Source organism: Rhea pennata, unplaced genomic scaffold (assembly GCF_028389875.1).
Source record: "Rhea pennata isolate bPtePen1 unplaced genomic scaffold, bPtePen1.pri scaffold_32, whole genome shotgun sequence".
NCBI lineage: Eukaryota > Metazoa > Chordata > Aves > Rheiformes > Rheidae > Rhea > Rhea pennata.
Window position 1 is genome coordinate 3,404,118 of NW_026907679.1, and position 24,265 is coordinate 3,428,382.

General features: G+C 57.7%; 1 protein-coding gene across 1 annotated transcript; it reads left to right on the forward strand.

Annotated features, from left to right (window-relative positions):
* The first annotated feature begins 261 nt into the window (after positions 1-261).
* Positions 262-22,546, forward strand: LOC134154577 (adenylate cyclase type 10-like). The gene is made up of 32 exons (XM_062601253.1): positions 262-415; positions 934-1,038; positions 1,436-1,474; positions 2,010-2,153; positions 2,657-2,862; positions 3,313-3,409; positions 3,742-3,830; positions 4,345-4,536; positions 4,782-4,903; positions 5,152-5,228; positions 5,548-5,737; positions 6,541-6,593; positions 7,081-7,234; positions 8,014-8,206; positions 8,642-8,728; positions 9,157-9,440; positions 10,042-10,178; positions 11,897-12,022; positions 12,987-13,241; positions 13,956-14,300; positions 14,785-14,836; positions 15,806-16,028; positions 16,423-16,530; positions 16,900-17,078; positions 17,623-17,779; positions 18,260-18,464; positions 18,543-18,639; positions 18,869-18,984; positions 19,892-20,009; positions 20,950-21,145; positions 21,654-21,842; positions 22,382-22,546. The coding sequence occupies exons 1-32, from the start codon at positions 262-264 to the stop codon at positions 22,544-22,546; spliced, it is 4,854 nt and encodes a 1,617-aa protein (XP_062457237.1).
* The last annotated feature ends 1,719 nt before the right edge of the window (positions 22,547-24,265 follow it).

Here is a 24,265-nt window from a genome sequence, read left to right on the forward strand (position 1 = left end):
GTTGCTAGGGGAGCGATGACGTGCAGAAGCTGTCCCTGATAGCTGGCTCGCTTGTCTGATGACAGCACAGAGGCAATCGGTGACGTGTGGCGGATGTCACTGCCGGCTGATTGTGACCTGCCCCTTGGTGGCAGGGGGCCAGCAGCCCCTCCCAAGGCCCCGGGTTATTGCGCAACCCTGTGCGGTGCTGTGCTAGCCTGCTCCCGGTTGGGCACGGTCGTCTTCTCCTGAGGTACCCTGTGTACCCCAAGGGCGCTGACGATGTCTTGTGCCTGGGAGAGAAGGTCCAAGCACTGCTCAGAACTCGGGGAAGTAGCTGCTTACGTCCCCGACCTCATTTTATCTGAGGACTTGAGGCACGAAGCCCGTTGCGTTCAGAATTTTCATGGAGTACTGCTCTTTGCAGACGTCTCAGGTGGGTCCAAGGCTTGTGAAGGGCGGGGGTTGAGAAGAAGTCAGAGACATGAGGCATTGGGGCTTTCTGGGCCTTTGGGAGCCCCGGTGCCACCTCTGGTGGAGACTGCATCAGAGGAGGCCTCTTTGCTGCTGCCATCTTCCACTTTGGGGGAAGTAGAGCTCAGAGGTGGCTGACGTCAGGAGGAACAAGGGGCTCCAAAAGAGGAGAGGCCTGGAAGAGGCCGGGAGTTGGCTAGTTGAGTTCAGCAGAGGTACCCAGTGCTAGGCACTCCTCCACGGGCTGCAAGAGCGCGTGGGCCGGGGGCCCCTGCTCCAGGCTGTGTGGTGTGGGAGAAGGCACACTGCCAGGAGCAGTGGCCAATGCGAGAGTGGTGGTTTCTCTTGGGTGGTGCAGGCTTGTTGTCACAAGCCAGGTCAGGGCACGATGTATGCGCACGCTCTCTGAGGTGGGAGCGTGAAGCTGGCGGCCAGGTAGGCACCTGCTGATTCCTCTGTGCCTGTTTGTGCCTCTTTGAGGTTTCACTGCTCTGACAGAGAAGTTTAGCCAGAGCGTCAGCCTCGAGCGGGGTGCGGACGAGCTAATGCAAACGCTCAATGACTACATGGGCGACATTGTGGAGGGTAAGTGCCGTTCTGCAGGACTGTCTGGGACGGTGCCATGAGGCTGCTCTTTGGGAGAGCAGAGAGGTGCGCTAGGCAGCCTCCTTGCACGTGCTGGGGGTTTCTGTGGGCGCTGAGGGCCACCGAGAGCAGGTGGGCTCTTGTGATGGGGGACACTGGTGCTGAGAAATGGGTGTGTTATCTTCACTAGCTCCTTTGGGCAGTGCCCAGTACCGTAGGCACCGGTGCTGTGGTGCCTGTGAGCAGTGTAGAGGCGGGGCTGGAGCTGTGCTTTCCTGAATGGTGCCCCACCAGGCAGCACTGCCCTTGTGCTGCTCGGGCAGCAGAGTGGCTGCTTCCGTGGCTTGCTTGAAGAAGGTGCAGAGGCAACTCTTCTCTTGCTTTCTTTCGCCTGCAGAGCTGCTGGGCTTTGGAGGAGACATCTTGAAGTTTGCAGGTACGTATTTCTAAGTGAAACTTCTCTCTGTCTGCTGCCACTGCAGAGGCGTGCTAGGGGAGAGGACAGAGTGAGCTGTGAGCTGGCAAAGCCCAGAGGGGAGGCTCTGTTGGCACGCAGGTGCTCCTGGGGAGCTGCCACCGCGGTGCCAAAGTGGGAAGCTGCAGTGGGACAGGGCTGGTGTGGAGGTGTTGGGGAGGCAGCCTGGGAGCTTGGGGGTTGAGGCAGCATGGTAGGAAGGAGGGGATGAGAGAGGCCTCTCATCTCTGCCCTGAGTGGGATCGGCTGCGGGCGTGCCTGTGTTCCTGTAGCCACACTGTGCACCTTCATCCTCTGTGGGCATGGCTGCTGTTGTAGCTGGCCTGGGGGAGGGGAAGGCATCCCTGTGCCCAGAGAGCTGTAGTTGCGGAGGAGGCCTTCCGACGAGTGCATCTTCCTCAGCACGCCTGCCGGTTCCTGCTGTCCATGCAGGGGGTGCAGCTCAGGGAGCGTCAGGTCTCACGAGAGCCTTCCCCCGTTCCCCTGCTTTCTGCAGGGGATGCTGTACTGGTGCTGTGGAGAGTGAGGGAAACACAGCTGAGAGACACCATCAGCCTGGTGCTGCAGTGCTGCCGGCAAATCCAGGAGAAGTACAGCGTCCGTGACACAGACGTGGGTCTGAAGCTCCGACTGAAGATAGGTATGGGGTGTGCTGGACTAGCTGTGCCGTGTGTGGCTCCATGGCCCTGTGCAGGGCCACAGGGTGCTTTTCCACCTGGGGGAGAGGTGGTGATCCCTCGTGGGGCGAGTGGAAACCTTCTGCCTGGAAGGCTGTTGTGTGCTCTCAGGCAGCCGCTTACAAGCTGCCTGCACGCACCCTGAGCAGATGGCCAGCAAAGGTGCTGGTGTGCTGGGCCTCTGGGGTGCTGTGGCTGTGAAGACTTTGTCAGTGTCAGCTTCACGTGCCTCTTTCTAGGCACCCGTTTCAGGCCCCTCTGTTGGCAGGCCCCACTTTGTACCCCCTCCCCATCGACACTCCAGCTGGACTCTGTAATGAAGGACGGGTGCCTCCAGCTGAAGCAGCTGAGAGGAGGAGCCTGTCTCCAGGGTTGAGCTTGAAACGGAGCCTGTGGAGAGTTGCCGCCGCGGGAGGCTGCAGAGGTGCAAGTGCTCTGTGCCTCAGTTGTGCTTGTCTCTCCCCAGGGATCTCTGCAGGGCACATGTCACTGCTGACTGTGGGAGACCGCAAGGAGCAGCACTTCCTGATCCTTGGCAAGGCCGTGGGTGAAGTCTGGCAGGCGCAAAACCTTGCAAGTGCAAGTGATGTTATCCTGTCAGCCAGCTGCTGGGAGCTCTGTAACCAGAGCCAGGTGAAGAGCAAGAGAGTGAAAGGCCAAGGAGCTGTGAAGGTGGGTGAGATGGCCTCTAGACCTGTTTGGGGCACCTGGAGCTGGGGGTGAGGGAGGAAGGTGTGCGAAGGTTGAGGAGATGGGCGTTGTGGGGGTTGTAGCTGTAAAGCGGAGGTGGAGAGCTGTAGCTGTTGCCCTTCCACCCGAGGGTTAGCTGTGGATTGTGCTTGCTGGGTTTGTGGTGGGGTCAGGAGGGAGTGTCAGGGTTTGGCCCTGCTGGGGTCGTGGCGGTGTTCTGTAGACGTCGGGGGTGCGTGGCTGATGGCTGCACAGCTCGTGTGCTGCTGATGCCAGCGTTTGTCCCGGTGCAAATCCAGCAAGGTGGCTTTGCTACACGGGGATCTTCTCCTCTTCTCTGGGAAGCGAGGGCGGGATGGAGGGAGGGTAGGATGCGTGCCCTGGGACTCCTGGGGAGGCCGATGGCAGTGCTTCTGCTGCGTGTGCCTTCAGGTTACAGGCGTGCAGCGGATGTCTGTGTCGGAACGCGAAGACCTTTTCTCCAAGTTCACACGAGCCCAGCTGAACTGCCGTTCTCCGGAAATGCCAGGTGAGTGCCCCGGCTTTGCCTTGTTCTGTGCCTGCCCAGAAAGATGGGGACTGGCTTGCGGAGGGGCCGCTGGGGCCTGGCCTCTGCCCTCTCCCCCTTGCAGTTAGTTAGTGGTTGTGCTTGGGGCGCAGCTGTGCTGCAGCAGAGGCACTGGCTGCTTCCTGCTGCTTCCAGGGGACTGCTGTGGCTGAGCACCTGCCAGAGGAACACACGGGCAAAGGGTGGAGGACCTTGCTCCCCGAGTTGCAGTGCCAGCCCCTGCTTTGCGAGGCCCCCATAGCCAGGCTCGTAGCGCCCTGCTGCCAGTGACCGCGTGTATTTTCCTTGCGTAGGCGTCCTGAGGCCTGCTGTTGCCTTGGCCCCTCATCGTGCTCAGGGGAAGGTGCTGAGGAAGTACATCCCAGCCAGTGTCCTGCGCAAGGTATGGCCACGAGTGCTGGGAGGTGCCTTTTGGGGGAGAGGGAGGGGAGAAGGAGATGTGTGTTGCAGAGCGGCAGTTCTCCAGACAGCAGGTAAGGCAAAGAAAATGCCCCCGTATGCAAAAACCTGGGAAAGGAGTGCTGCAGGGGCCAGAAACCTGCCGACTGTGTGCTCCTGCAGAGAGCGCCGGAAGTGAGGGCGGGGTGGATTGCCCTCTGCATTTTCCACTGATGTTGTTCTGGCCATGGCCCCGGGGTAAGAGAGAGATGCCTCCGGAGCGGTGACAGCGTTGCTGAGGGTGGCCCCTTGTGTCCATCCATGCCCAGTGCCTTCTTGCACCGTTGTGTATCTGCCTCGCGCAGGCTGACGCCTGCTTTGCACTGCGAGGAGGCTTTCTGCATTCCTCTGAGAGCGCCCGCTGCTGCCGCTCTGTGCGCTCTGCCTTGGTATCTGCTGCAGGCAGGAAGCGCCCAGGGCGAGCTGGCTGGTGGAGGTGGCCCGCTGCTGTCTTCCAGATTGACGACAGACAGCCCCTGGCGTGCCTATCCGAGCTGCGGCCGGTCACCTGCCTCTTTGTGAAGCTGCAGTTTGCTGCCAAGGTCAACCTAACGCAAATCTGCAAGGCTATCCAGGACAGCAGCGTGCTGATTTCGGAGATCCTCCGTCCTCACAAGGGCGAAATCAACAAAATCTCCATGTTTGATAAGGTGAGCGTGGAGGAGCAGTGCCCCCGCACACGAGGGCGAGGGTGGTGGTGGAGAGGAGGGAAGCGGCTCTGTCTCTCGCATGGTGGGAGAGGAGAAGCAGCTCTGCCTCGGCATTGGGAGCGGTACCCTGGGGTGTCCTGGGGTTGCCCTGAAGCTCTGCTGCGGTCGGCAGAGGCTGGAGTCTCAGGGCGGGAAGGGTTTGGTGCAGGCGTTGCGGCAAGGTGTGCTGTCTCTGTCCTCGGCAGGGCTGCACGCTGCTGTGTGTGTTTGGCCTCCCTGGAGGAAAGCTGCCCTGCGAGAGCGTTTGCGCCTTGGAAAGCGCGATTAAAATCTCCACCGCCTGCTCCAGGAGGCTGGGGAAAATCGAGTGAGTGGGGAGGCGTGCTGCCTGGGACGGCCTGGGGCGGGGGGTGCAGACGGGTGCCAGAGCGCCTGGCTGCTCTGCACGCGCAGCCCGCTCAAGCTGGCGTGTCCGCTGCCGGGCTCTGCCGGTCCCCGAGGCCTGCGCTGCCGGGGCAGACGGCAGAGCGCGGGGACGTGGGGAAGGGGCGGCGGTGGGCAGGCAGGACTGTGCACGGGCGCTGCTGAGTCCCTGCTGCTCTGCCTGCGCCTCAGGGCAGTGTCCGTGGGGGTCACCAGCAGGACGGCGTTCTGCGGAGTCGTCGGCCACCGCGTCAGGCACGAGTACACAGGTACGAGGTGTCCGTCTGCGGAGCGGGTGCCCGGGCCACGTCCATGACAGGAAGAGGCAGAGTGTTGGGGAAGAAGCTGTGGGCCCTGGGCGCCGGGCCAGGACGAGGGCTTGGCCTGCGGTGGCGCGTCGGGACCGGCGGAGGCGGAGTGGGTCCTGCCGTACGACGGGGGATGGGCTGTGAGCCTCCTTGTTGCTCTCGCTCGTGCTCAGCAGGGTTTTGTGCTGGCCTGTGCTGCGGGGGATGCAGCCGGCAGCCTGGAAGGGTGGTGCGGGTTGCTCTCCTGAGGACGTCAATGCGTGCTCTCTCTCTGTGGCAGTCATGGGCCAGAAGGTGAACCTGGCTGCCCGGCTGATGGAGCACTACCCGGGGCTGGTGTCCTGCGATGCGGCGACCTACGCAGCGTCCCGGCTGCCCCGGTCTTACTTCAAGGAGCTGCCGAAGGCCCAGATGAAGGGGGTTGGTGATCCTGGCACTGTCTATCAGTACCTGGGGATGTCGCAGGAGCTGTGAGTGTGCTCTTTGAGCAGGCTGCCTGGGGGCGTGGGGGCACACAGGGTGCAGCTTTGGGCAAAAAGAGGAGCTGTGCAGAAAGAGGCCAAGCTGCTGCCCTCCCCAGGCCTCCCGCCACTGTGGCTGGGAAGAGGGAAAGCCATAGCACGGCCATGCTTTTTGCCTGTTCACCTTGGTGCCTGTTGCTGTTGGGAGAGTGGGAGTGATGGCGTAGGGGTGGAGAGGGCTCATGGGAGTCCGTAGGCCCAGAGGGGCCTGTCAGCCCCTGCCCAGAGGGCCTGCAGCTCTGCTTTCTGCCCTGTGCTTGCTTGCTGGCACGCAAGTGGCAATGCAGTGGCAATTGTGACCCACCCAGGGGGTATTATCTCGGCTGCTTCTAAGCAAGAAGCTCTTGGAAAGCACTTTGCTCCGTGCTGGTCCCCTGGGAAAGTGTGGGTGGCCGGACCTGTCTTCCTGCTCGCTTGCTGGTGAAACTGGAGCTGTTCCTCTGGGCCAGGCTTGTAGGTTCTCTTTGGATGATGTTTTGGCCTCTGTTGCTTGCACGTTGATAGCGTGTGCTGTGCCAGTGTGGGCAGAAGCCCTTGGGCTTCCATGTGCTGGCAGTTTTCCCTGTGCTTGTTTGGTGTTTGCACTCTCTCCTGAATGAGCATGAACTTTGGTGGTGGGAGCGTGGGCAGGCTGCCATTATGCTCAAAAGAAGAGCGGGTAGGCAAGAGTGTATCCTCAGCTGCACGCATGACTCTTTGTCCTCCAGCTTCTGCCTCCTTCACTGACTTTTGTTTTTCTCTCCCCCTGCTAGCATGTTTGGCCTGGATCTTATGGAGGAGAGGTCAGAGTACGGCCCCTTGCTCGGTAGGTGAATGCCTTGCTCTTGTGTATGCCCATTTCTTGCCCTTGGTAGCTGCTAGTACCAGCCTGGGAATGAAGATGCTTTTGCAAGGGATGGTGTTGCCTGCAGTGGCCATCAGGTTTGGGCTCATAGCTCGTTCGTAAGGTTGGAGTTGGGCCAGCAGTGGAGGTGGGAATCAGAGTGAGACGCCTAGTACTTCCTGCCTTCCTGCACCGTTAGCGTGTCAGGAGCTTTCAGGAATGCAGTTGCTCCCAGGCTCAGTGCAAGTATACAGTTGCTCCCAGGCTCCAGCAGGAAGGTGGGGCTGTGAGTGCCCTAAGGCAGGCCTAGCTGCAGAATTGTAGCTGTTGGGGTGGGAAGGAGCCCTGGGTGCGGGCAGGCTCGCAGGTGCGGTGGAGGGAAGGTGCAGTGGCAGCAAGAGGGAAGGCTGCCCAAGGTTGTTAGCTTTTGAGCTCGCTACAGCAGCTTGCTTTTTGTCTGCCTTCACAGGTCGCGAGGAGGAGATTGCCCTCTTTGAAAGTGCCTTGAAAGCCTACAGGACTTATCGCGAGAGCAGCATTCTAGCGTTTGAGGGTGTGCTTGGCTCTGGAAAGAGCCATTTACTCACTGAGCTGGCATCTTTAGGCCAGGCTGCTGGCCACAGGTGAGTGTTTTGGAGCACTACATGTGGGACACTTCCCTTGCCCATCCACTGATGTTCGTGGCATCCTCGAGCCCCTCTGCTAGTGCTGCTGGCCGTTGGCCTGCAGCATCCCTGAAAAGCCTCCTGGAGCCGCTGGTATGGAGCAGCTGCACGCTCTCCTACTAGGTCTCGCGGGAGCTGGAAGTGGCTTGTGGAGCCAGGGCTGTTGCTCTTGCAAACTTAGGCCAGGCTGCAAGGGCTGGCAAGAGCCCAAGCTGCGTGCTTTTCATGCAGCTGGAGAGTAAAGAGAAGAAAGATGCTGGGGGAGGCGGGAGTGGTGTTGTGGAGCTGCCAGAGAAAGGCTGCTTGCCCTTGGGCTTCTATCCCCAAAGGCCCCTGGGGCGGCCAAGCCTTCCCGTAGTGTAGGAGGCAGATGGCAAAGCTGTGGCATTCAAACACAAAGGCCCAACTTGCTCAGTCTTTGCTTCTTCAGCTGGCAAGTTGCTGAGCAGGGGGAGGTGCTGAGAGCTGTGGAGACACAGGGTGTGGCGGTGGCTCTGCCAGGGGCTTGGCAGCCATTGCCCCTCTGTGGCTTTTCCTTGTAAGACGCGGGAAAAGCTTGGCCCTCTGTGAAGCACTTGGAGGTGTGCGGTAGAAGAGTCCATCTGGGGCTGTGTGTCTAGAGCTCCCTTGCAGACAGCCCTGGATGACGTGCCTCTTCTCTGACAGTTTTGCCTTGGAAGTCTGCAGCTCTTTGCGTTGCTCTCTGAATGTCGGTCCCTTTTGCTTTTGCGTGGCAGGGTAGTGGCCGTGGAACTGACAGAGCTAGACCTGAAGCAGGTCTACTCTGCCCTCCGTATGGTGCTGGCCATGGCCCTGGGCCTGCAGGCATGTCAATCGTGCAGTGCCAGACAGCTTGTGCTGCAGGCAAAGCTCCAAGGGCTGATGGCAGAGAGCAGCTACTGCCTCCTCAACGACATCTTCCTCGTTAAGGTGAGAGCGAGGCCCTCTCTGACCCTGGCAAAGGGCTGCTTGTGAGCTTTTGTAGTTTGGAGGCTCTGGTGGGGAGTCGCTTGGCTCCCTGGAGGGAAGAGCAGGGGCATATAGCGCAGGCTTCTGTTCCTGAGCACGGTGGGCAAAAGGCACTGAAGAGCAGCTTGGAGATGGGGCTGATGACCTTGTGTTGAGCTGAGTGCTGTGTGAGTGGTCCGCTGCCTCCCAGGACTGCCATCACAAGCGAACAAGCAGAGGGCTTCTGTTCTCAGCTCCCGGGGGTATCGGCACTGCATTGTCTCCTTGCAGCTGTGTTGGGGAGAGGGCTGATGGTGAGGCCAGGAGAGGCATTTTGCTGGGTTGGTGTTGTGTGGTGGGTAGGTGTGCTGCAAGCCCTGGAAGGCTGTTTCTCTATGACTGTGCTTTTCTGGGCAGTTTCCCCTCTCGACGGCAGTTTCCCAGATGAGTGGCACTCAAAGGCAAATGGAGCTGGAGTTGGTTTTGAAGAAAGTGCTCCAGAAGGTGAGCTCTTCTCTCCCTCGGGGCTCAGAGGAAGACACCAATGCCACAGGCGGAGGCTTCAGGAGGAGAGTGGTGGGAGCTGGCGGGAGGACGATGTACCTGAGTCCTTACCCTTCAGAGCCCAAGCACCCCTGCCCATACCCCCGATACCTTTCCTCCCATAAAGTTGGTGGGCACGTGCTCAGGAAGAGCAACAAGGTTCTTCTGTCCTACTTTGCACAAGAGGCCTTAAAGTCTCAGAGAAAGTGCAAGTCAGTAAGATTCTGAATGGCTAAGTAGCTGGGGAGAGGAAAGAGGCTTCAGAGCGTTCTCTCCGTCTCTCTCTCTCCCTCTCTGTCTGGAGAGGGAGAGAAAGAGGCCAAAGTTGCTGCTATGGAAGCTACTTGAGAACCCATCAGAACTCCCCCAGAGCAAGCTGTTTGTTTCAGACTGTTGAAGAAGATGGCGTTGTATTTGTCATCGACAACGCCCACTGCATCGACTCTCCCTCCTGGAGTCTTATGTGGAGCGTGCTCAGGGATGTCTCGATCTTCATGGTGATGAGCTTCACTGCCAGTCACTGCAGAAGACAGAGGCTTTGCCAAGCTGCCGTAGACATCCTGAAGTTGCCGAAAACCAGTTGTGTTCGTTTGGGAGAGCTAAAGCCTTCTGCTGTAGTGCAGAAAGCCTGCCAGGCGCTTGGAGTTGTCAGCCTGCCCCAAGATCTAGAGACGTAAGTCACAGGCAGGGCCTGTGAGCTCTTGCTGAGGGCTTGAAGCTGTGCAGAGAGCCAAAGGGAATGAAGCCCTAGAAAAGGCAGTGCAGAGCTTCTAGGAGGGCCAGTGCCTCTAGCCAGTGGGACATACTGGCAGTCGTGAGCAGCGAGTGAGCAGCTGCCTAGGCACAGAGCATGGGAGGTGTCCAGCCTTCTGTGTTGCACTGGAAGGCAGGAAGGAAGTGGTCCTGCACGCTGGCATGGCTCAGGGGTGGCTAAGGCATTAGTCTGCATGGTGAGGCTTTGCGGGGTGATTCACCGGGGCAAAGGTTCTCACTAGTGCCGTAGAGCATCTGGGCTGTTGGGGACACGAAGGACAAGGCTTGCTTGGGGCTCTATCTGCACTGCTTTTCCCGAGGATTCCAGCAAAGGCTGTATCTTCCGGGTGACTCAGGCGCCAAAGCCCGTGGGAGTCGTGGCCCTTTCAGAAGTGAGGTGGAGCTGTGGTGAAGACATTGGTTTCTGTGCTCTGCCCGAGTGGCTCAGCACCCACCTGAAACGTGTGCGTGTGCACCTGCCTTTGCCTGTGTCAGTGAGTGCTGGATGTGCTCCTTTGCAGGTTGCTGACGCAAAGAAGCTACGGCATCCCCTATTACTGTGAGGAACTGCTGCGCTACCTTCTTGGCCACGACATGCTCTTGTTCCACCCACTGGGGAAGGATGAGAAACGAGAGGACAAGTGGGAGAGCCTCTTCAGTAAGCACCTTTGTGGCCGACTGCCTAGTTGCTGTGGTGCATTTTCCCCAGCGCATTCTTGCCCGAGGCTTCCCCTGTGAACTTGGCACTGTCAGCTCTTGCAGCCATACAGAGCGTGGTGTGGATCAGGTGTGGGTTTGTACAGGCCTTGCTGCTGGGACAGCCCAAGCCGAGGCCGGGGAGTTCTGGTGTCTTTGAGAGGAGAAGCAAGGGTGCCATGGCAGCCAATTTCAAAGGAGGAGCAGAGCCGCTGCCTGGCACTCAGACGAGTGCTGGTCTTGTCGTGAACTCATAGGAACGCAGGTGCTTCTTCTGGGCCAGTGTGCTGAGTCCTGTGGCTGGAATGTTCCTTGTGCACAGCCACAGGGCTGGATTGAGTCTGTCAGTGACACATGGTGCCAGGTGCTGTAAGGCCTGCTAGGGGTGAATGCTGAAGGGTTGAGGTTGGAGGGAGCTGAGGGATGTTGGGTGGGAGGCATTTAGAGGACCAGACAGAGGGCCTGAAGAGTTGAGTGTGTTAGCGAAAACACTTGAGGGCAAGGGAAGGCAAATGGATGCCTGGAGTCCACAATGCCTGGTCTGCTGCTTCAAGGAGAGCTCCTGCTGGGGTCAGGCTCTTCTCTATATGGGTACATGGCATTGGTGCACTTTATGTTCCTGCCGCACACCGTGTTTGTTGGTCAGAAAAAAACTTCTCCATCAGCCGGTGGTCTGAGGACTCTGGCTTTTGTGAGCCCCTGCTGTCCTTCTCTGTCTTGTAGGCCAAAGCGTAGTTTGAAGCCTGCCTGAAGGGGTGGGAAAGAGCAATTTCTGTCCCTGAGCACAGCTGCTTACGAAGCTCCGTGTGCGGGGCGAGGGCAGGCAGGCGCAGAGCAGCCTGACCGCAGGCTGGCGTTGGGCATGCTCTGGCTAAAGAGAGCGAGAGATTAAACACAAGACCCCGGCTAGGCACAAAGCGGGGCATGCTGCTTCTGCCTCTAGCATGCCCCACGCGGGTGGATTTTCATGGGGACGTCGGAGGTGCTGCTGTCTGACCTGTGGAAAATCCCTTCTTTGGCCCTTTGAGTCGCCGCCCAAATTCTTGGGATGCCCTGGAGAACTCTGCTCTCTGGCCGATGTAGGCGTGTTGTTTAATAGGCATTGGAATGTGCGTGTGTTTCCCTGGGCAGAAGGCAAAGAAGGTCACTTGCAAAGAAGTCTGACATCAAACCCAGCAGAGGCAAGGCACAGGCCTTGGGAACTTGAATGCCAAAGTCTGAAAGCCCCCAAAGGTGCTACTAAGTGAAGGCGGCAGCGGTAACATGACCTATGGATGAATGCCAACCAGCTTGCCACGGCTCTGGCAGCAGCCCTGAGTGACCCCCGATTTTGCATTTGCACTGGCAAGGTGCCTGCCTCTGGGATGACAGCAACACTGCTGCCTTCTGCCTTGAGGCATTGCTACCCCAGTCAGGAGGTCTGGAGCCTTTGACTTGGGAGAGTTGGGGAAACTGCCTGGCAACAGCTAATGTTAGGGAAGGGCTATGAAACAAAGGTATGCAAGGGAAGTGCTTTGCTCGTCTTAGCAAGCATGTTTGGTGCAGGCCAAGTGCATCAGGCCACCTGAGGCAGGCCTTGTTCCAGCTGAGGTGGATTTTGTAGTCTTTGCAAGCAGGAAGTCATGACATGAATTGTCTCCCTTTGCTAATCGCTTTCCCCTGCTCCCTTGTGCCGCTCAGCTTCTGTGACGGAGGCTTCAACCACCGCAGCAGCACGGAGCTCCAGCGTGGGGAAGGACCGCAGGGTGTGCACCATGAGGCCGGCTGTGACCCTGCAAAACACTGTACTTCCCCCTACATTGAAAGGTGAGGGGCTGAGCCACGCTGCGGCAGCTGGCAGCAGTGCTGGGTGCCTTTGCCAGGGCATGAGCTGGAGAGTGTGGGCCTCGGTGTGCTGCAGAGTTGAGCCTCTCCCCTCTGGGACTCTGCTGGGCAGGTTGCTTTGGTCCCGTGGGATTGTCCACAGAGAAACCTGCATGTTGTCTGCTCTGAGAGGGGGGGGTGGGGTGGGCAGGGAGCGGAGAAAGGAAGGTATTGGGAGCAGACTGTTCTCAGCAAGAGAAAATGCATTTCCAAGGGATATTTGTCATGGCTCCGGTTGAGCTTTGAACTAGGCTTCGCACCTCATTGTTCTGTTTGTAATTTCTCCTGCTTGTGGGGGCCTCAAGGCACTGAAGCCCAATCAAAGCGGTCTTGCACATCTCTCTTTGCCTGTTGTTTTCTGGGCTGGCCCAGAAATCGCCCCATTTCTAGGGGGTGCTGATGGGAAGCTGTGAATGAGCATGGCTGCCCTCGAGCCAAGCCCTGGCCGAATGTGGGTGGCAGAAATGTCCCCCGTGCCCAAGTGTTCTTCTTGAAGCAGCTGCTTTGTCCAAGAAGGGGAAAGTCTTGTGTGACCAAGGGAAATGCGGGGTTGTGGGGATCTCTGAGCTGGCCTCGGCGGTGCAGGAAAAGCTCTCTGTCTGTGTGCCCTGTGGACATAAATAGATCGCAGAGCTGGCAAGCTGCATGCCCGGACATATGCATGTGCTGGATGCTGCCCTGCTCATCCGTGGTGGGGGAGCATTCATCTGAGCATCTAGGTTTCCTGCGTCCTTGCTTCCTGTGAGTCAAGCAGGAGCAGAGGCATCTTGAAGACACGTGCCCTGGGTTGCAGTTGTCCAAGGGGCTGGGTCCCTAGGGAAGAATCTACCCTCTCGAGTGTTGCAGCTAATGCAGGCTGTGATGGTGGGGAGGGGCAAGGGAGAGACGTGTGGCTTGCTTTTGGCAGGGATTGCGCTGGCTGAGCTGGACAGCATGAAGCCCTCGGAGCAGATGGTTCTGAAGTGTGCAGCCATCCTAGGGCCGCTGTTCAGCACGGAGCTGCTGTTCCACATCTTTCCCGGGTGGAGCAGGGCCAAGCTGAACAAGGCGCTGAATGCCCTGGTGAGATGCAACATCCTCAAGTGGCTGAATGCTGCCAAGGGGGCAGAAGAGAGCAGTGTTCCCACCGAGGGGTCGGGCACCTCTCTGGAGGAGGAGAGCGGTAAGAGGTGGTAAGGGGAGCCTGGGAGCACTGCAGGCTGCTGCTGCCACTGTCTGTGTCCCTGGTGGGGCTCCCCAGAGAATGTTCCCTGCCCGGAGGAGGTGTGTAATGCTCATGGCACCCCGGGGAGTTAGGGATGGGTTGTTAAAAGCTCTGACAAGTCCATTTCCGAGGAGCCTGTGCTTTGTGCTTTGTGCTTTGTGCAATATTGCAGTGAGGTGCTGCGAGTCCCTCTGCTGCCCTGCCTGCAAGCGCGGCTCATAGCCCATGTAGGAGAGGGAGTAGGAAAGCCCAGACCTGCTGACCCACCTCCCGCTGTGTGCAGATGAGGGATTTAGTGTGCGTTGCTCTTTATTGTCCCCTAGTGCCGGGGGAGCGTAGGAGGCTGGGAGTGTCTTGCAGAGTGGGCAGAAAGAGCTGGCTGTGTCTTGCTTCTGCTGCTGGCAGCATCCCCAGCTGCCGCCTGAGCGCAGCTGCACAGCCTGTTGGCAGGGAGAGCAGGCCAGCAGCCTGTTGCGCTGGCCGTGCTAGTGTGAGGAAGGCAAGGTGGGCCCTTTTGCTGTCTGGCCCGGAGGCTCTGAGTGCAGGAGCGCTGGTTTCCTGCCAAGGGCCCACGCCAAGGCCTGTCTTTCATGGTGCAGCTATGGCTTGCCTGAGCTCTGGCCCCAGCTCTGGCCCCAGCTCTGGCTGATGGGAAGCCCCGTTGCCTTTCAGATGCGCAGAAGTCATCCGTGGAGGAGAGCAAGAAGAGGGCGAGGCTGGAGTCTGGCGTGCTGGCCTTTTGCGCCCTGCTGCTGCAGGAGGCTGCGTATGAGCTGTGGCCAAAGGGACAGAGGGTAGCCCTGCACCACAAGTGTGCGGCCTTCCTGGAGAGGCACGCGCACAAGTGCCAGTGCTGCGGGGGAGGCGACTTTGTTGCCTTCCACCGCTTGGCCCTCGGCAGCACGCAGGAGGCCGAGAGCTGTGAAGAGCATGGCAGCGACTGCTCCTGGCGCAACTGGGAGGCCTCCCTGGCGACCAGCGAGGAGATGAAGTCGGACGAGCTCCCCGCCTCTATGGGTATGCCGTGTGCCCTGCTCTGGAGCCTGGGTCCTGCCCACTCCTACCGCACACTTGTTTCACACAAGCGTGGGGATGCTTCCAGTGCAAGGAGGATAATGTTGTAGGACTAGTTCATTTCTCCACTGAGCACAGCTCCACAATGAGAGCGATGATGTGTCCACAGCGTAGCGCCTTTCGCCCCTTGCGTGTCCACCTGCATTTTCCCAGAATTACGGGAGGGCAGCCCATCCCCCGGCAGAGGTGCACGCGTGGCTCAGCAGGCTGAGGTGTATTAGCTAGTGTGTCTAGTACACTTGGTGAAGCTAGGTTAAATCTGGAGTTGAGCCCCACAGTGAAGGCAGATGTCAGGGAAGGAGCTGGAGAGGGAGCTGCCGCCAGTGCCTTTGGCTCCGCTCTTCCTCCCTTGGTGCTACAGAATGGCAAGAAGCAGCTCTACGGCATGTGCAGTGAGGAGGTGTTTAATGGCATGCTTTCTTTGCAGATGCTTCAAGTGGTGTACTGAAAGAGAAGAGCTGCTTGGAGGAGATTTTTCGGTGAGGAGCCAAGGTTTTGAAGATGATTTTGGGGGGCAGTGGGGTGAGGGTGTGCAGAGGAGATAAGCGGATTTCCCCGCTTGGGCTGCCCGTTGTGAGTCTAGCATTGGCAAGAGCAGGCCTGTGAGAGGCAGCTGGGTTGAGATGGCCATGGGGATGTGTATCTTTGGGGAAGCCGGTGGGATCCCAGTGCTGATGGTGGTTTGGAGTGGAGCAGCCCTGGCTTTCTAGCTGTTAGAGAGCAGTGTTGCAAGCTGTGCAGGGGCAAAGCAGCCCCTGGAGGCAGGGTGGCTTGTGGAAGGGGACAGAAATGCCAGCTGGTCTCTCTGCCTGCCTAAAAGAGCAGTGCTCCTCCAGAGCCGGGGCAGCAAAGGCGCCAACAGGACCAGTGCTCCTGCTGCTTTGTTACAACTGTGGCCAACGGAATGGCTTGCCATTGCTGAAAAGGGGAGCTGTTGCTTCTCATGCCGGTTCTGCCCTGCCTGAGGCCCCAGGGCTCCTCAGAGTGCCCAGCATTTACTGGTCAATGTGCCCACAGTGTCAGGGAACAAATCTTGCCAAAGCGTGCTGTGTGAGTGAGTTGTCCTGGCTTTGCTTGCCATGCAGGGAGAGCCAAAGGTCTTGAGGGAGGAGAGAAGGCGAGAGCGGAAGGGAGGAAGGAGCACAGGGGGAAGTCATAGCAATGATGGGGGGCTGCAGCCCACTCTGGAGTCAGTGGCGTCAGTTGTAAGCTGGGAGGGCCCAGGGAACTCTGGGTGCAGGTAACTGTTGTGTGGGGTAGAAAGAAGGACTGAGCGAGCTCCCTCAGCACGCCTGGGAAGGCTGTGCAACCCACAGCTCCCGTGCGGTGCCTTCGTGTGTGTGGCCTCGTGCTATGCTAGAACCTGTCTTTAACGTACGCTGAAGGAGCGGTGTTGGTGACGCTGGTGTGTGCTTTGGTGTCTTCTTTCTCCGTGATCTTGTCTCCAGAGCGGCAAAGCGGTTTCTGGCTAAGACCGAATGGATGCCCAAGGTGCCCAGCAAGACCCACTGGACGCAGGGTGTGGAGTGTTCCTGCAGCTGCAAGGCCATTGTGGACTTGGTGCTTGTGCCCTTGGCTCAGCACTACATGGCAGTGGGCAATGAAGCCAGAGCCTTTTATTATCTGCTGGAGGGTGCGGCTGCCTACTTGCACGTCTCCGACAACTACCTGGTGAGTTGCCGTGCTTGCCAGAGCCCACTGCCCGTGGAGTCCTCTCAAGTGCCTTGCCCTGGGCAAGCCCATTTCCCCACTGCAATAGGGCCTGCCTGGGGGCCTGCCTTTGTGGGGACTCGGGGATGAATTGGTGGGAGGGAGACCCAGCGTTTGCCTCCTGTTTGCCTCTCCTGTGGCAAGGGAGACAGGGCTGTGAAGCAGCCCCTTGGTGCAAGGTGTACCACCCAGGAGGTGGTGCAAAGGAGTGCTTGTGTGCGTGGTGTGAGAGGCAGCGTGACTGTGCTTGGGTGGGCATCACCAGGGGCAGATGCAGGTGAGGCACCTGGGAGTGCTGGGGCTGGGGACAGGCTTGGCAGCGATGCTGAGCTGCTCTCTGTGTGCTTGTTCAAAGGCCTTCCGGAACCTGAAGAAAGCAGAAGTGCTGAGGACCTTGGTGGCTAAGAAGGGAAACGCGCTTGCTTGCTTTGAAGAAGCCACTTTGCTGAGCCTCAAAGGAGAGGTAAGGTGACAGGGTGGTTTTGGTGGGCTCCCCCGGTGGGTGGAGTTGAATGCTTTCCTGTGGGGTAGGGTGGGGTGGGGCAGGCTCTCCCTGGCCCACCTAACTGTGGTTGCTCTCAGCCTGCTTTCCTGGGGCCCCTTTGCCCCCTGGCCAAAACCAGCTGAGGTCCTGGCCTTGATTCCGACAGAGACATGCAATTGGTTATGTGCTGAATCGGAGCCCTCTGGGAGCCTTCCCAGTATCCCTGTTCTTAGCGTTCCCAGTAGCTGGGAGGCTCAGGACTCCCAGCTGTGCCTGGGGCTGCTTGATGCACTGGGGATGAGCTTTTGTGCCAAACGGGACAGCCTTGAAAGCCGTTTTGCTGTGCAGGTCTGCTACCGTATGGGACAAACGGAGCTGGCGAAGACAACGATCAGGAAGGCATTGAGCCTTCTGAAGAGGAAATTCCCCATGACCTCCACTGGTGCTGCCTTGCAGCTTGTGCTGGAAAAGTCAGAGCATGCCTCTCACAAGAAGAACAGAGACTCCTCCGTTCCTCAGGAGGCAGGGTAGGAAGCAGAAGGGAAAGCAAAGGCTCTTCTAGGCAGAGGGAAAGCTGCTGAGGGAGCTGGAGGCTAATGGGTGGAGCAGCTGTGGGTTGTATTGGGCAGCTACTGGGGTGTTGGCATGGGAGATGGTGTTGGTGAGAGCAGGGAGGTGTTAGTGGGGAGCAGAGTGTGGGGAGGGGAAGGGAGTGTGCTGGCAGGAGCAGGAGGTGGGCCTGTCGGCGTAAGCGCAGGTGAGCTGTGAGAGGGAGGAAGCTCAGAGGCTGTAGCCAGGCACAGGCCTCCCGTGCAAGGCCCCTTTTCCTCCTGGTGGCCAGCTTTGCTTGGCCTGCCTACGCTGTAGTGCCAAGACACCGTCTTTAGCAGTCACGTTTCCTGGGTGGTACTCCTTGGTTCTGCCGCTTGTATCGCTGTGGCCGGGCCTGCGTCACCTGCCCCTCTGCAAGGAGGTGCAGCTGTCTTCTCCATCCCCCTGCTTCCCCCGCCCCGTGGGACTTGGCACAGTGCACCTAGTGGCTGTAGCCCAGCAGTTTCCCTTGTGTGGCAGGAGGCAGAGGCTCCCCTGTCTGTTCCGGCAAAGCCACTGCCTGTCCTTACTGCGGCAGCTCTTCAGCCTGGAGAGCGCCGCCGGCAGTCGGAGGCTCTCCCGCCTGGCAGCACTCATGAAGGTGAACACGGCCGAGGAGTCCGAGGATGCGAGTCACGTGAGTGCCTTCTCTCTGCAGCAGCAGACCCGCCCTGACACGGCTCCTTTTCCCTGGCCTGGCAAGAGTACCAGCAGGGCCTGCCCCAGGCAAGAAGAGCCCAAAGATGGATGTGTGCCTGCCCTTTTCTGGATGAACTTCCAGAGGGTGTGGGTTGTTGCTGCTTTTGGTAGTCCCTCGCGTTGGATTTGTTTCCTAATTGTGAGCATGGAGGTGGTTCTGGCTTTAAGGCAGCACCACTGTGTGTATTCTGTAGTTTCCTCGTGGCTCTTGATAATGCTGGTGTGCAAGGCTGGGGGCCCCTGTCTTGGCACGGCTGCAGTTAGCAGTGGCAGTAGGAAGAAGAGTTGGTCGTATGGGTGCGCGCTGTGAGAGTGGAAGAGAGAAGCTGGCAGTTGGGTTGTGGCCTGTCCCCTCCAGGCCAGGGAATTGCCCTGGAGAGACAGAGTCATGTGCATTGTCATGTTTGGACCCTTGTAGGTCCTCTTGTCCTACCTGGAATATGCGCTGTGCTGCCAGAACCTGGGCTGCCGGGAAGAGTGGCTGCAATATGGGCGGGCGGCCATGCAGCTTAGCACTGAGGTGCAGCTCTTTGGAGGAGGGGTATTAAACACAGCCAGCTTTGCCCAGGCCCTGTCCCATCTGACCCTCAGCCTGGGAAATCTGCCTCTGTCCGTCGACGTAGGTAGGTACTGCCCCCGCCGCCTGCCAGAAGGCATCTCTGCTGAGAGAGCCGGTGCAAGTCTGCTTGTCCTCTTCCCAGGCTATCGTGCTGAGAGGCTCTGCATGGAGCTGCAGAAGCCTGACCTGGGCTGTGTGGTTCTCAGGACCCTCTTCACGGCACTGTTTCTCCAGATGAGGTAATCAGGGTGCTGGAGAGAGTGGGGGTTGCGCAGTGTCAGGGGTCAGGGACCTTTGGGTGAGAACAGGCCTGCTGGAGAAAGTGGGATGGAGTTGGGAGGAAGAGCAAAGAAGGGAAAACGAGGGAGAGAGAGGTGCTGGGAAGGGGAGTGGGAAGTGTCTGGAGGTGCTGCCTGGGCTCCCAGCCCGTGGAGAGGCTCCCTGGAGGCTCGTTGTGTTCCTCCCCAGGTACCCGGAATGTGAGGCAGTGCTGCGCAGGCTAGAGGAGCAGGTGTCTGGAGCAGATGAGATCGTTGGGCAGGCATGCTTCTTCTCCTGCTGCTTAGACCTCTTGCTTGATGCTGGTAAGTGCTCAGTGAGGAGGGCCCCCGAGAGCCTGTTTGCTGGGCAGGCAAGGCTGCCCCCCTGGAGCTGTGGGCCAGAGCTGGGGACTTTGTGCAAGGTGTAAACAGGCAGAGCCCTCCCAGCACAAGCAGAAGTGCACTGTCAGTACAAGACTTCTAGAGATTGGAGTAGAATATACAAGAGTTCTGCCAGGTTTCCCTGTCCTCTGGAAACACGGAAACAGTTGTGCTGGCCAAAGCAGTTTTTCTCCTGAGAGAACAATGACCCCAGAGCCTCCAGCAATCCTTATATTTCCTCCACAGAGCTTTCCGCTGTGCGCATTTCTCTCTTCGCCTGCATCCTCGTCATTTTTTTCCCCTTTTGCGTTTCTAACATGGGAGCCAAGAGTAATTTGACAGTGCTTTGAGTTATGCTCTTTCCTAGCTGTGTTTTGAGATTGCCCCTTCTGAAAGCTCTTCTCTACCTCACTGTGCTCTGGCTCCCCAGGAAGCAGGGCTAGCAGCGCTGGCATGTGCCAGAGCAGGAGGCACCTAAGAGCCTGTGCTCTGGGGTCGCTGTCCTTGCTGCTCAGTGGCAGCGTGCCTTTGTGCAGTGCTAGAAAGCTGCAGATTTCTCAAGGGCAAGACATGGTGTCAGGGGAGCTGGGAGTTCTCTTGTTTCCTTCCTGATGTTCTCTGCCCTTGCATTCAAGGGCAGTTCTGTGCACTTGAACAGCCCTGAGCAGCTAGGGTAGAAGTGCAGCCCTTGCCTGCTTCCTGTGAGGTTTGTTGCTCTGTGAGTGCTTTGCCTGCCAAGAACTTTGCCAGCTGTGCTGGAGCTTTCTGCTGCTCTGAATGCCTGAGGCACGGTGAGGCCAGGGAGGGAGGTGCTGCTTCGCTGCTTCTCTGAGAGACATTTGTATTGCAGGGTGGCAGTATAAGTCCTTTGAAGAGTGCAGGAGGTTCGTGGAGCAGAACGAAGCCAACTGCCTTCTCCAGGTGCAGAGCAGCATCCTGCTTGGACTGTATTCGTCCCTGGCTCTTTGGTAAGTTGGAGACTTGCTTTGAGTGGGGAGAGGCCCAGGCAGTGGCTGTGGCCGGGAAAGGGGGAGCTCTGCGTTCATCACATGCCCCCATCCCATGTCCACCAAGGCGGCTGCTTCTGGAGCACGGTGGTGAAAGGGGCCAGGGGGCCACGCAGGATGAGCAAGCTGGCAAGGAGGCCCAGGTTGTGCTGCTGTGGAGCCCTGCCAGGGAAGGATGCCTTGGCGGCATTCAGCCACAGCCTTCCTTTTCCCCTTGAATGTTGGGGGGGGACTGGTGTGGCGCTCTCTCAGCGCAGGAAAGCAATGCAGGCTGAATGGTGCCTAAGTGCAAGAGCTTGGCTCGGAGAGGGCACGAGGGCCTGGAGCAATGCTGTGTTTGTGAGAGAAGGCAGGCGTTGTCCCAGTCTCCTGCCTAGCATGGCTTGTGTCTCCTGGGTGCCTGCAAGGGACTGGGTTCCAGTCCTTGCAGTTTCCCTGTGGTCTCGCTCATCACTGTGGGGGAGTGCTGAGTGCCGCTGGCTCACAAACAGACACGCATGCGCACACGTTTATAAGCAGGTCAAGCAAACTGGAGGGAAGGGGAGCGGAGAGGACCCTGTCGGGAGGGACAGCAGTAGATTCCTGCTCAGCTGTGATGTAGCAGGGAGACGAGAACACCAAGTTCACGCGGAGAGAAGGAATTGAGCTACTGCTGCCTGATTACAATACAGTGCTCTCAGGGATGCTTATCAAGAGCAGCTACAACACACTGCGGTTCAGCCCCGCAGCCCCCCAGTATGCCCCCAGTAGCTTCCTTGTCCTAGAGGATGCATTGCCTCTGGAAGCCAGGTTGGGGCTGGAGCCTATGGCCTAGGAGACCTCTTGGTTACTTGCTCATCTCTACAAAATGTGCCTGAGTGTGTGTTTGTCTGTGTTTCCTTTTTTCCTCTGGACAATGTAGGTTTGCAAGGCTTGGGCAGTGGGACAACTTCCAGAAGCCCTTTGAAAAGGCCAAGAGGCTGCTGAAGAGCACTGGCGCCTGCCTTGTGGTCAGCCAAGCATGCAGCCAGCTCCTGGAGTGCCATAGCCTGGTGCTGAAAAAGGACATGGAGCATGGCTTGTGGAGGGCCCGTGAGAGCTGCCGCAGGGCTCTAAGGGTAAGGGATGCGGAGGAAGGGGAGGGGCATGCTGCAAGGGCCCTCTGGGGAAAGCTGTGTTGCTAGCAGCAGTGGGTTGACCTGTGCAGGTAGAAGCAGCCACGACAGGATGGAGTCAGGGTAGTGCCAGAGGGTAGCGGCTTAGGGAGCAACATGGCTAAAGACTCCTGTAACAGAGGTGTCAGCAAGAGGGGGACGAGAAGGCAGTCAGGTGAAGGCAGTCTTCCTGGGTGTGTGAGAATTCCCTTGTGGGACTGTTTGGCCCAAACAGGAGAGGAGAAGAGCCTTGCTCAGCCATGAGCTAGTGAGCCCTGCTGAAATGCCTGCTCCATAGGAGGTGTTAGGGCTCAGGAGAGGTTTGTGTGGTACCTCAGCCTTGCTAGCTGTGCACTCCTCCCTTCTTTGTGGCTGGTTTTTCTCTTTGGGGATTTGACGCCCTTCTCTGTGCCAAGCCATCGCTGGGCTCTCTGACTTGTCCTGATGTACCTCTCTGTTGTTTTCTCGGCAGCTTGCCGAAGAGGTTTTCTCTCGGTGCTCCACAAGCCCCGTCTTCTACCCCAGAGTCTACCACCTGAAAGCCTACATTTTCCTGATGCTGGGGAATGAAGAGCAGAGCCTGCTGTGCCTCAACCAGGGCCTGCAAGCTTGTGAAGACCATGGCAACCTGCTGGAGAAGACTGGGCTGGAGATGAGCACTGTAAGTTGCTCACCTGTGCCTTTGAGTTGCTTCCCGGGCAGAAGTTGAGCCTGCTGTAGCAGAAGGTGGGCCGCACTGTACTCTGGCAGGTACCCCCAGAGAGAGCCCCCCGAGAGCTTCAGGGGCATGTGCTCAAAGTCCTGTGTGAGCTGGTAGGTGCTCTTAGCCCTGCTCAAGAGGAAGGTAGAGACAGCTGTGATCTCTCTCTGCCTAGTGGGGCTGGACTGGTACGTGAGGAAGCAGTATGCCCTGCAGCTGCTCCTTTGCAGCATCTCTGCTTGGCAGAGGAGTGGTGAAGTGGAATCTTTCCCTGCTCCTTAAGGCAGCTCTGGGAGGCCAGGGTCAACGTGTGCTGAGTCTGAATTGGCCTTGCCTCTCCTTCTGCTCGCTGAGGGGTTTTGGCAGCATGGGTCATTGGCTGATGGGTGGAACAAGTTGCTGAGAGAGGCCTTAGTTGCCTTCCCAGGCAGAAGTCATGGCTCTGGAGGTCACGTGCTCTTCTCAGCTCTCACTGTGCCTTTTTTCCCCCCTTCCTTTAGGAGTGCTGGTTCACTGGAAAAGGCCCCCTGGGAGATTTGTGGCTGAAGACAGCCCCACATTTTCCCCACCTGAACCAAGCAAAGCCAGAGGTCTGTAGCTCCAGGTACCTGCTGAAGCTGCCAGCACTGCAAAGGGAGGATTCTTCTCCGGGAATTAAATTCTGACACTGCTAGTCCAGGCAATTCTTCCTTTCCTCCTTCCTTTAATATGCTCAGCATCATTCTTCGGCCCCCTGCTTGTATTCTGCCTCGTTCTCTCCTTTCCCACAACAATGTTTGCACAACCTGAGTCAAACTGAACCAACACCTACACAGTTACTAAGGCCAATACTCAAAACAAAAACCAAAAAACAAAACAGTCGGAGCATTCTGAAGAGCTTAGCATTTAGGCTTCCATCAAGTGAGGAATATGATAAATAAGGCACAAAGCGCTCCAGAGAAGGTAAAGCTCTGGAGGGTTAGTTAATTCCTATAGTTCTATAGTGGTTCCCAAGTAGTATTCATTCTCCTGGGTAGAGGTAATGCATCGGGCCATTTCAGGCCTGTCTCTGCCCAGCTCTTTGCCAGTTTGGTTCTCCTGTTGGAGTTTCTCCTTGCTGCAGCCCCACGGGATTGGGGCTGTAGGCACAATGCAACTTCTGTTCTCTCTGCAGCCTTTATACACAAGGGGATGTCTAGGGTTATACCTTTGTGATGAGTTAGTAGAGCAAAATGCATGTCCTTGGTGGAACTCATGTCCTGCAGCAGGTGTTTCTTAAGAAGACACAGATGTTAGGTCCTTGGCAGAGAGAACATTTTAAAATAAAGACATAGTTTACAGCAACCAAAGTAGAGAAGTTGGTAAGAGTATTATGTACTCCTATCCCTGATAATGAAATGGTAGGTATTGTTATTTTTTTAAAAAAGTAACATTCTCTGGATAAAGGCATCCTGTATAAACTCCCTGTAAGCTGCCACAGGGCCCTCCCTTAATTGGGGAGTACCTTGCTGCTGCAGTCGTCCATGATTAATAGAGAAATATAAGTGAAGCATCCCACATTCATGATTGCAGACCCATTAGAAGCCAAAGGACAAATTTCCTGTTCCCAGACAGTTGAATTAAGATGCCCCATCGGTCACGGGGGATTCGCGGTGCGGGCATCCACTTCTCACTGGGTAGAATCTTGGGGGAAGTCCCACTGCCCAGAGCAGGGTCCACACCTTGGGGGGTGGCATTAATCTTTCATAGTTCGCACTGTTGTTCTCCCCAGAAGTCACAGCTTAAACCAATTGCAAGCCCAGTCATCTGTTGATCCAGTCAGGATTCAGTATTGCCTACAACTGCCTTGGCTTCCTTTCGATCACTCAGTTCCCCACTGTTCTACGAGCAGTGAGAGTTTCTGCAGTGCCATCTCATCTCTCATCACTCCATTCCGTCACAGCCCTGCAGTGTGGTGCCTCAAGCCGCAGGCGCCCCAGAGGTTGCCCACTGGTGGGAGGCACCAGCGCATGCTGCTGGGATCGGGGCTGTGCTATCCAGGAGGCCCACTCTTGCCTGCAAGCTGTGACACCTGCTGACTCATCAGCTCCCAAACTGTTGCCACAGGTCTTGAGTAGCAGAAGAAATCCTCCGTGTCCACTGCAGAGAGAATCAGGAAATGCTGTGAAGACAGGCAAAATCAAGCAGTTGTGAGAGGGGGCAGGGGGGCTCCAGCAGAGAAGGGGCCAAAGTCCTTTGTGTCTGTGCTGTTGACCTTGGAGTGAATTTGCAGGAGCAGCAGGTGATGTTAGAGAAATACTGTGAGAAAGAAAACTTGCAAATAGTTAACAAGATTCAAGGACAAGGGGGAGAGAAAAACAGTACTGCAAAGGATAACCAGCTCCAGCTAAAGAACCTTGATGAAA

Bases quoted from the DNA above. Each gene is read 5' to 3' on its own strand.
- LOC134154577 (XM_062601253.1), top strand. From the start codon at position 262: ATGTCTTGTGCCTGGGAGAGAAGGTCCAAGCACTGCTCAGAACTCGGG. The intron at 16,531-16,899 runs GTAAGGTGACAG...TTTGCTGTGCAG, and splicing joins TGCTGAGCCTCAAAGGAGAG to GTCTGCTACCGTATGGGACA. The intron at 20,010-20,949 runs GTAAGTTGGAGA...TGGACAATGTAG, and splicing joins TATTCGTCCCTGGCTCTTTG to GTTTGCAAGGCTTGGGCAGT.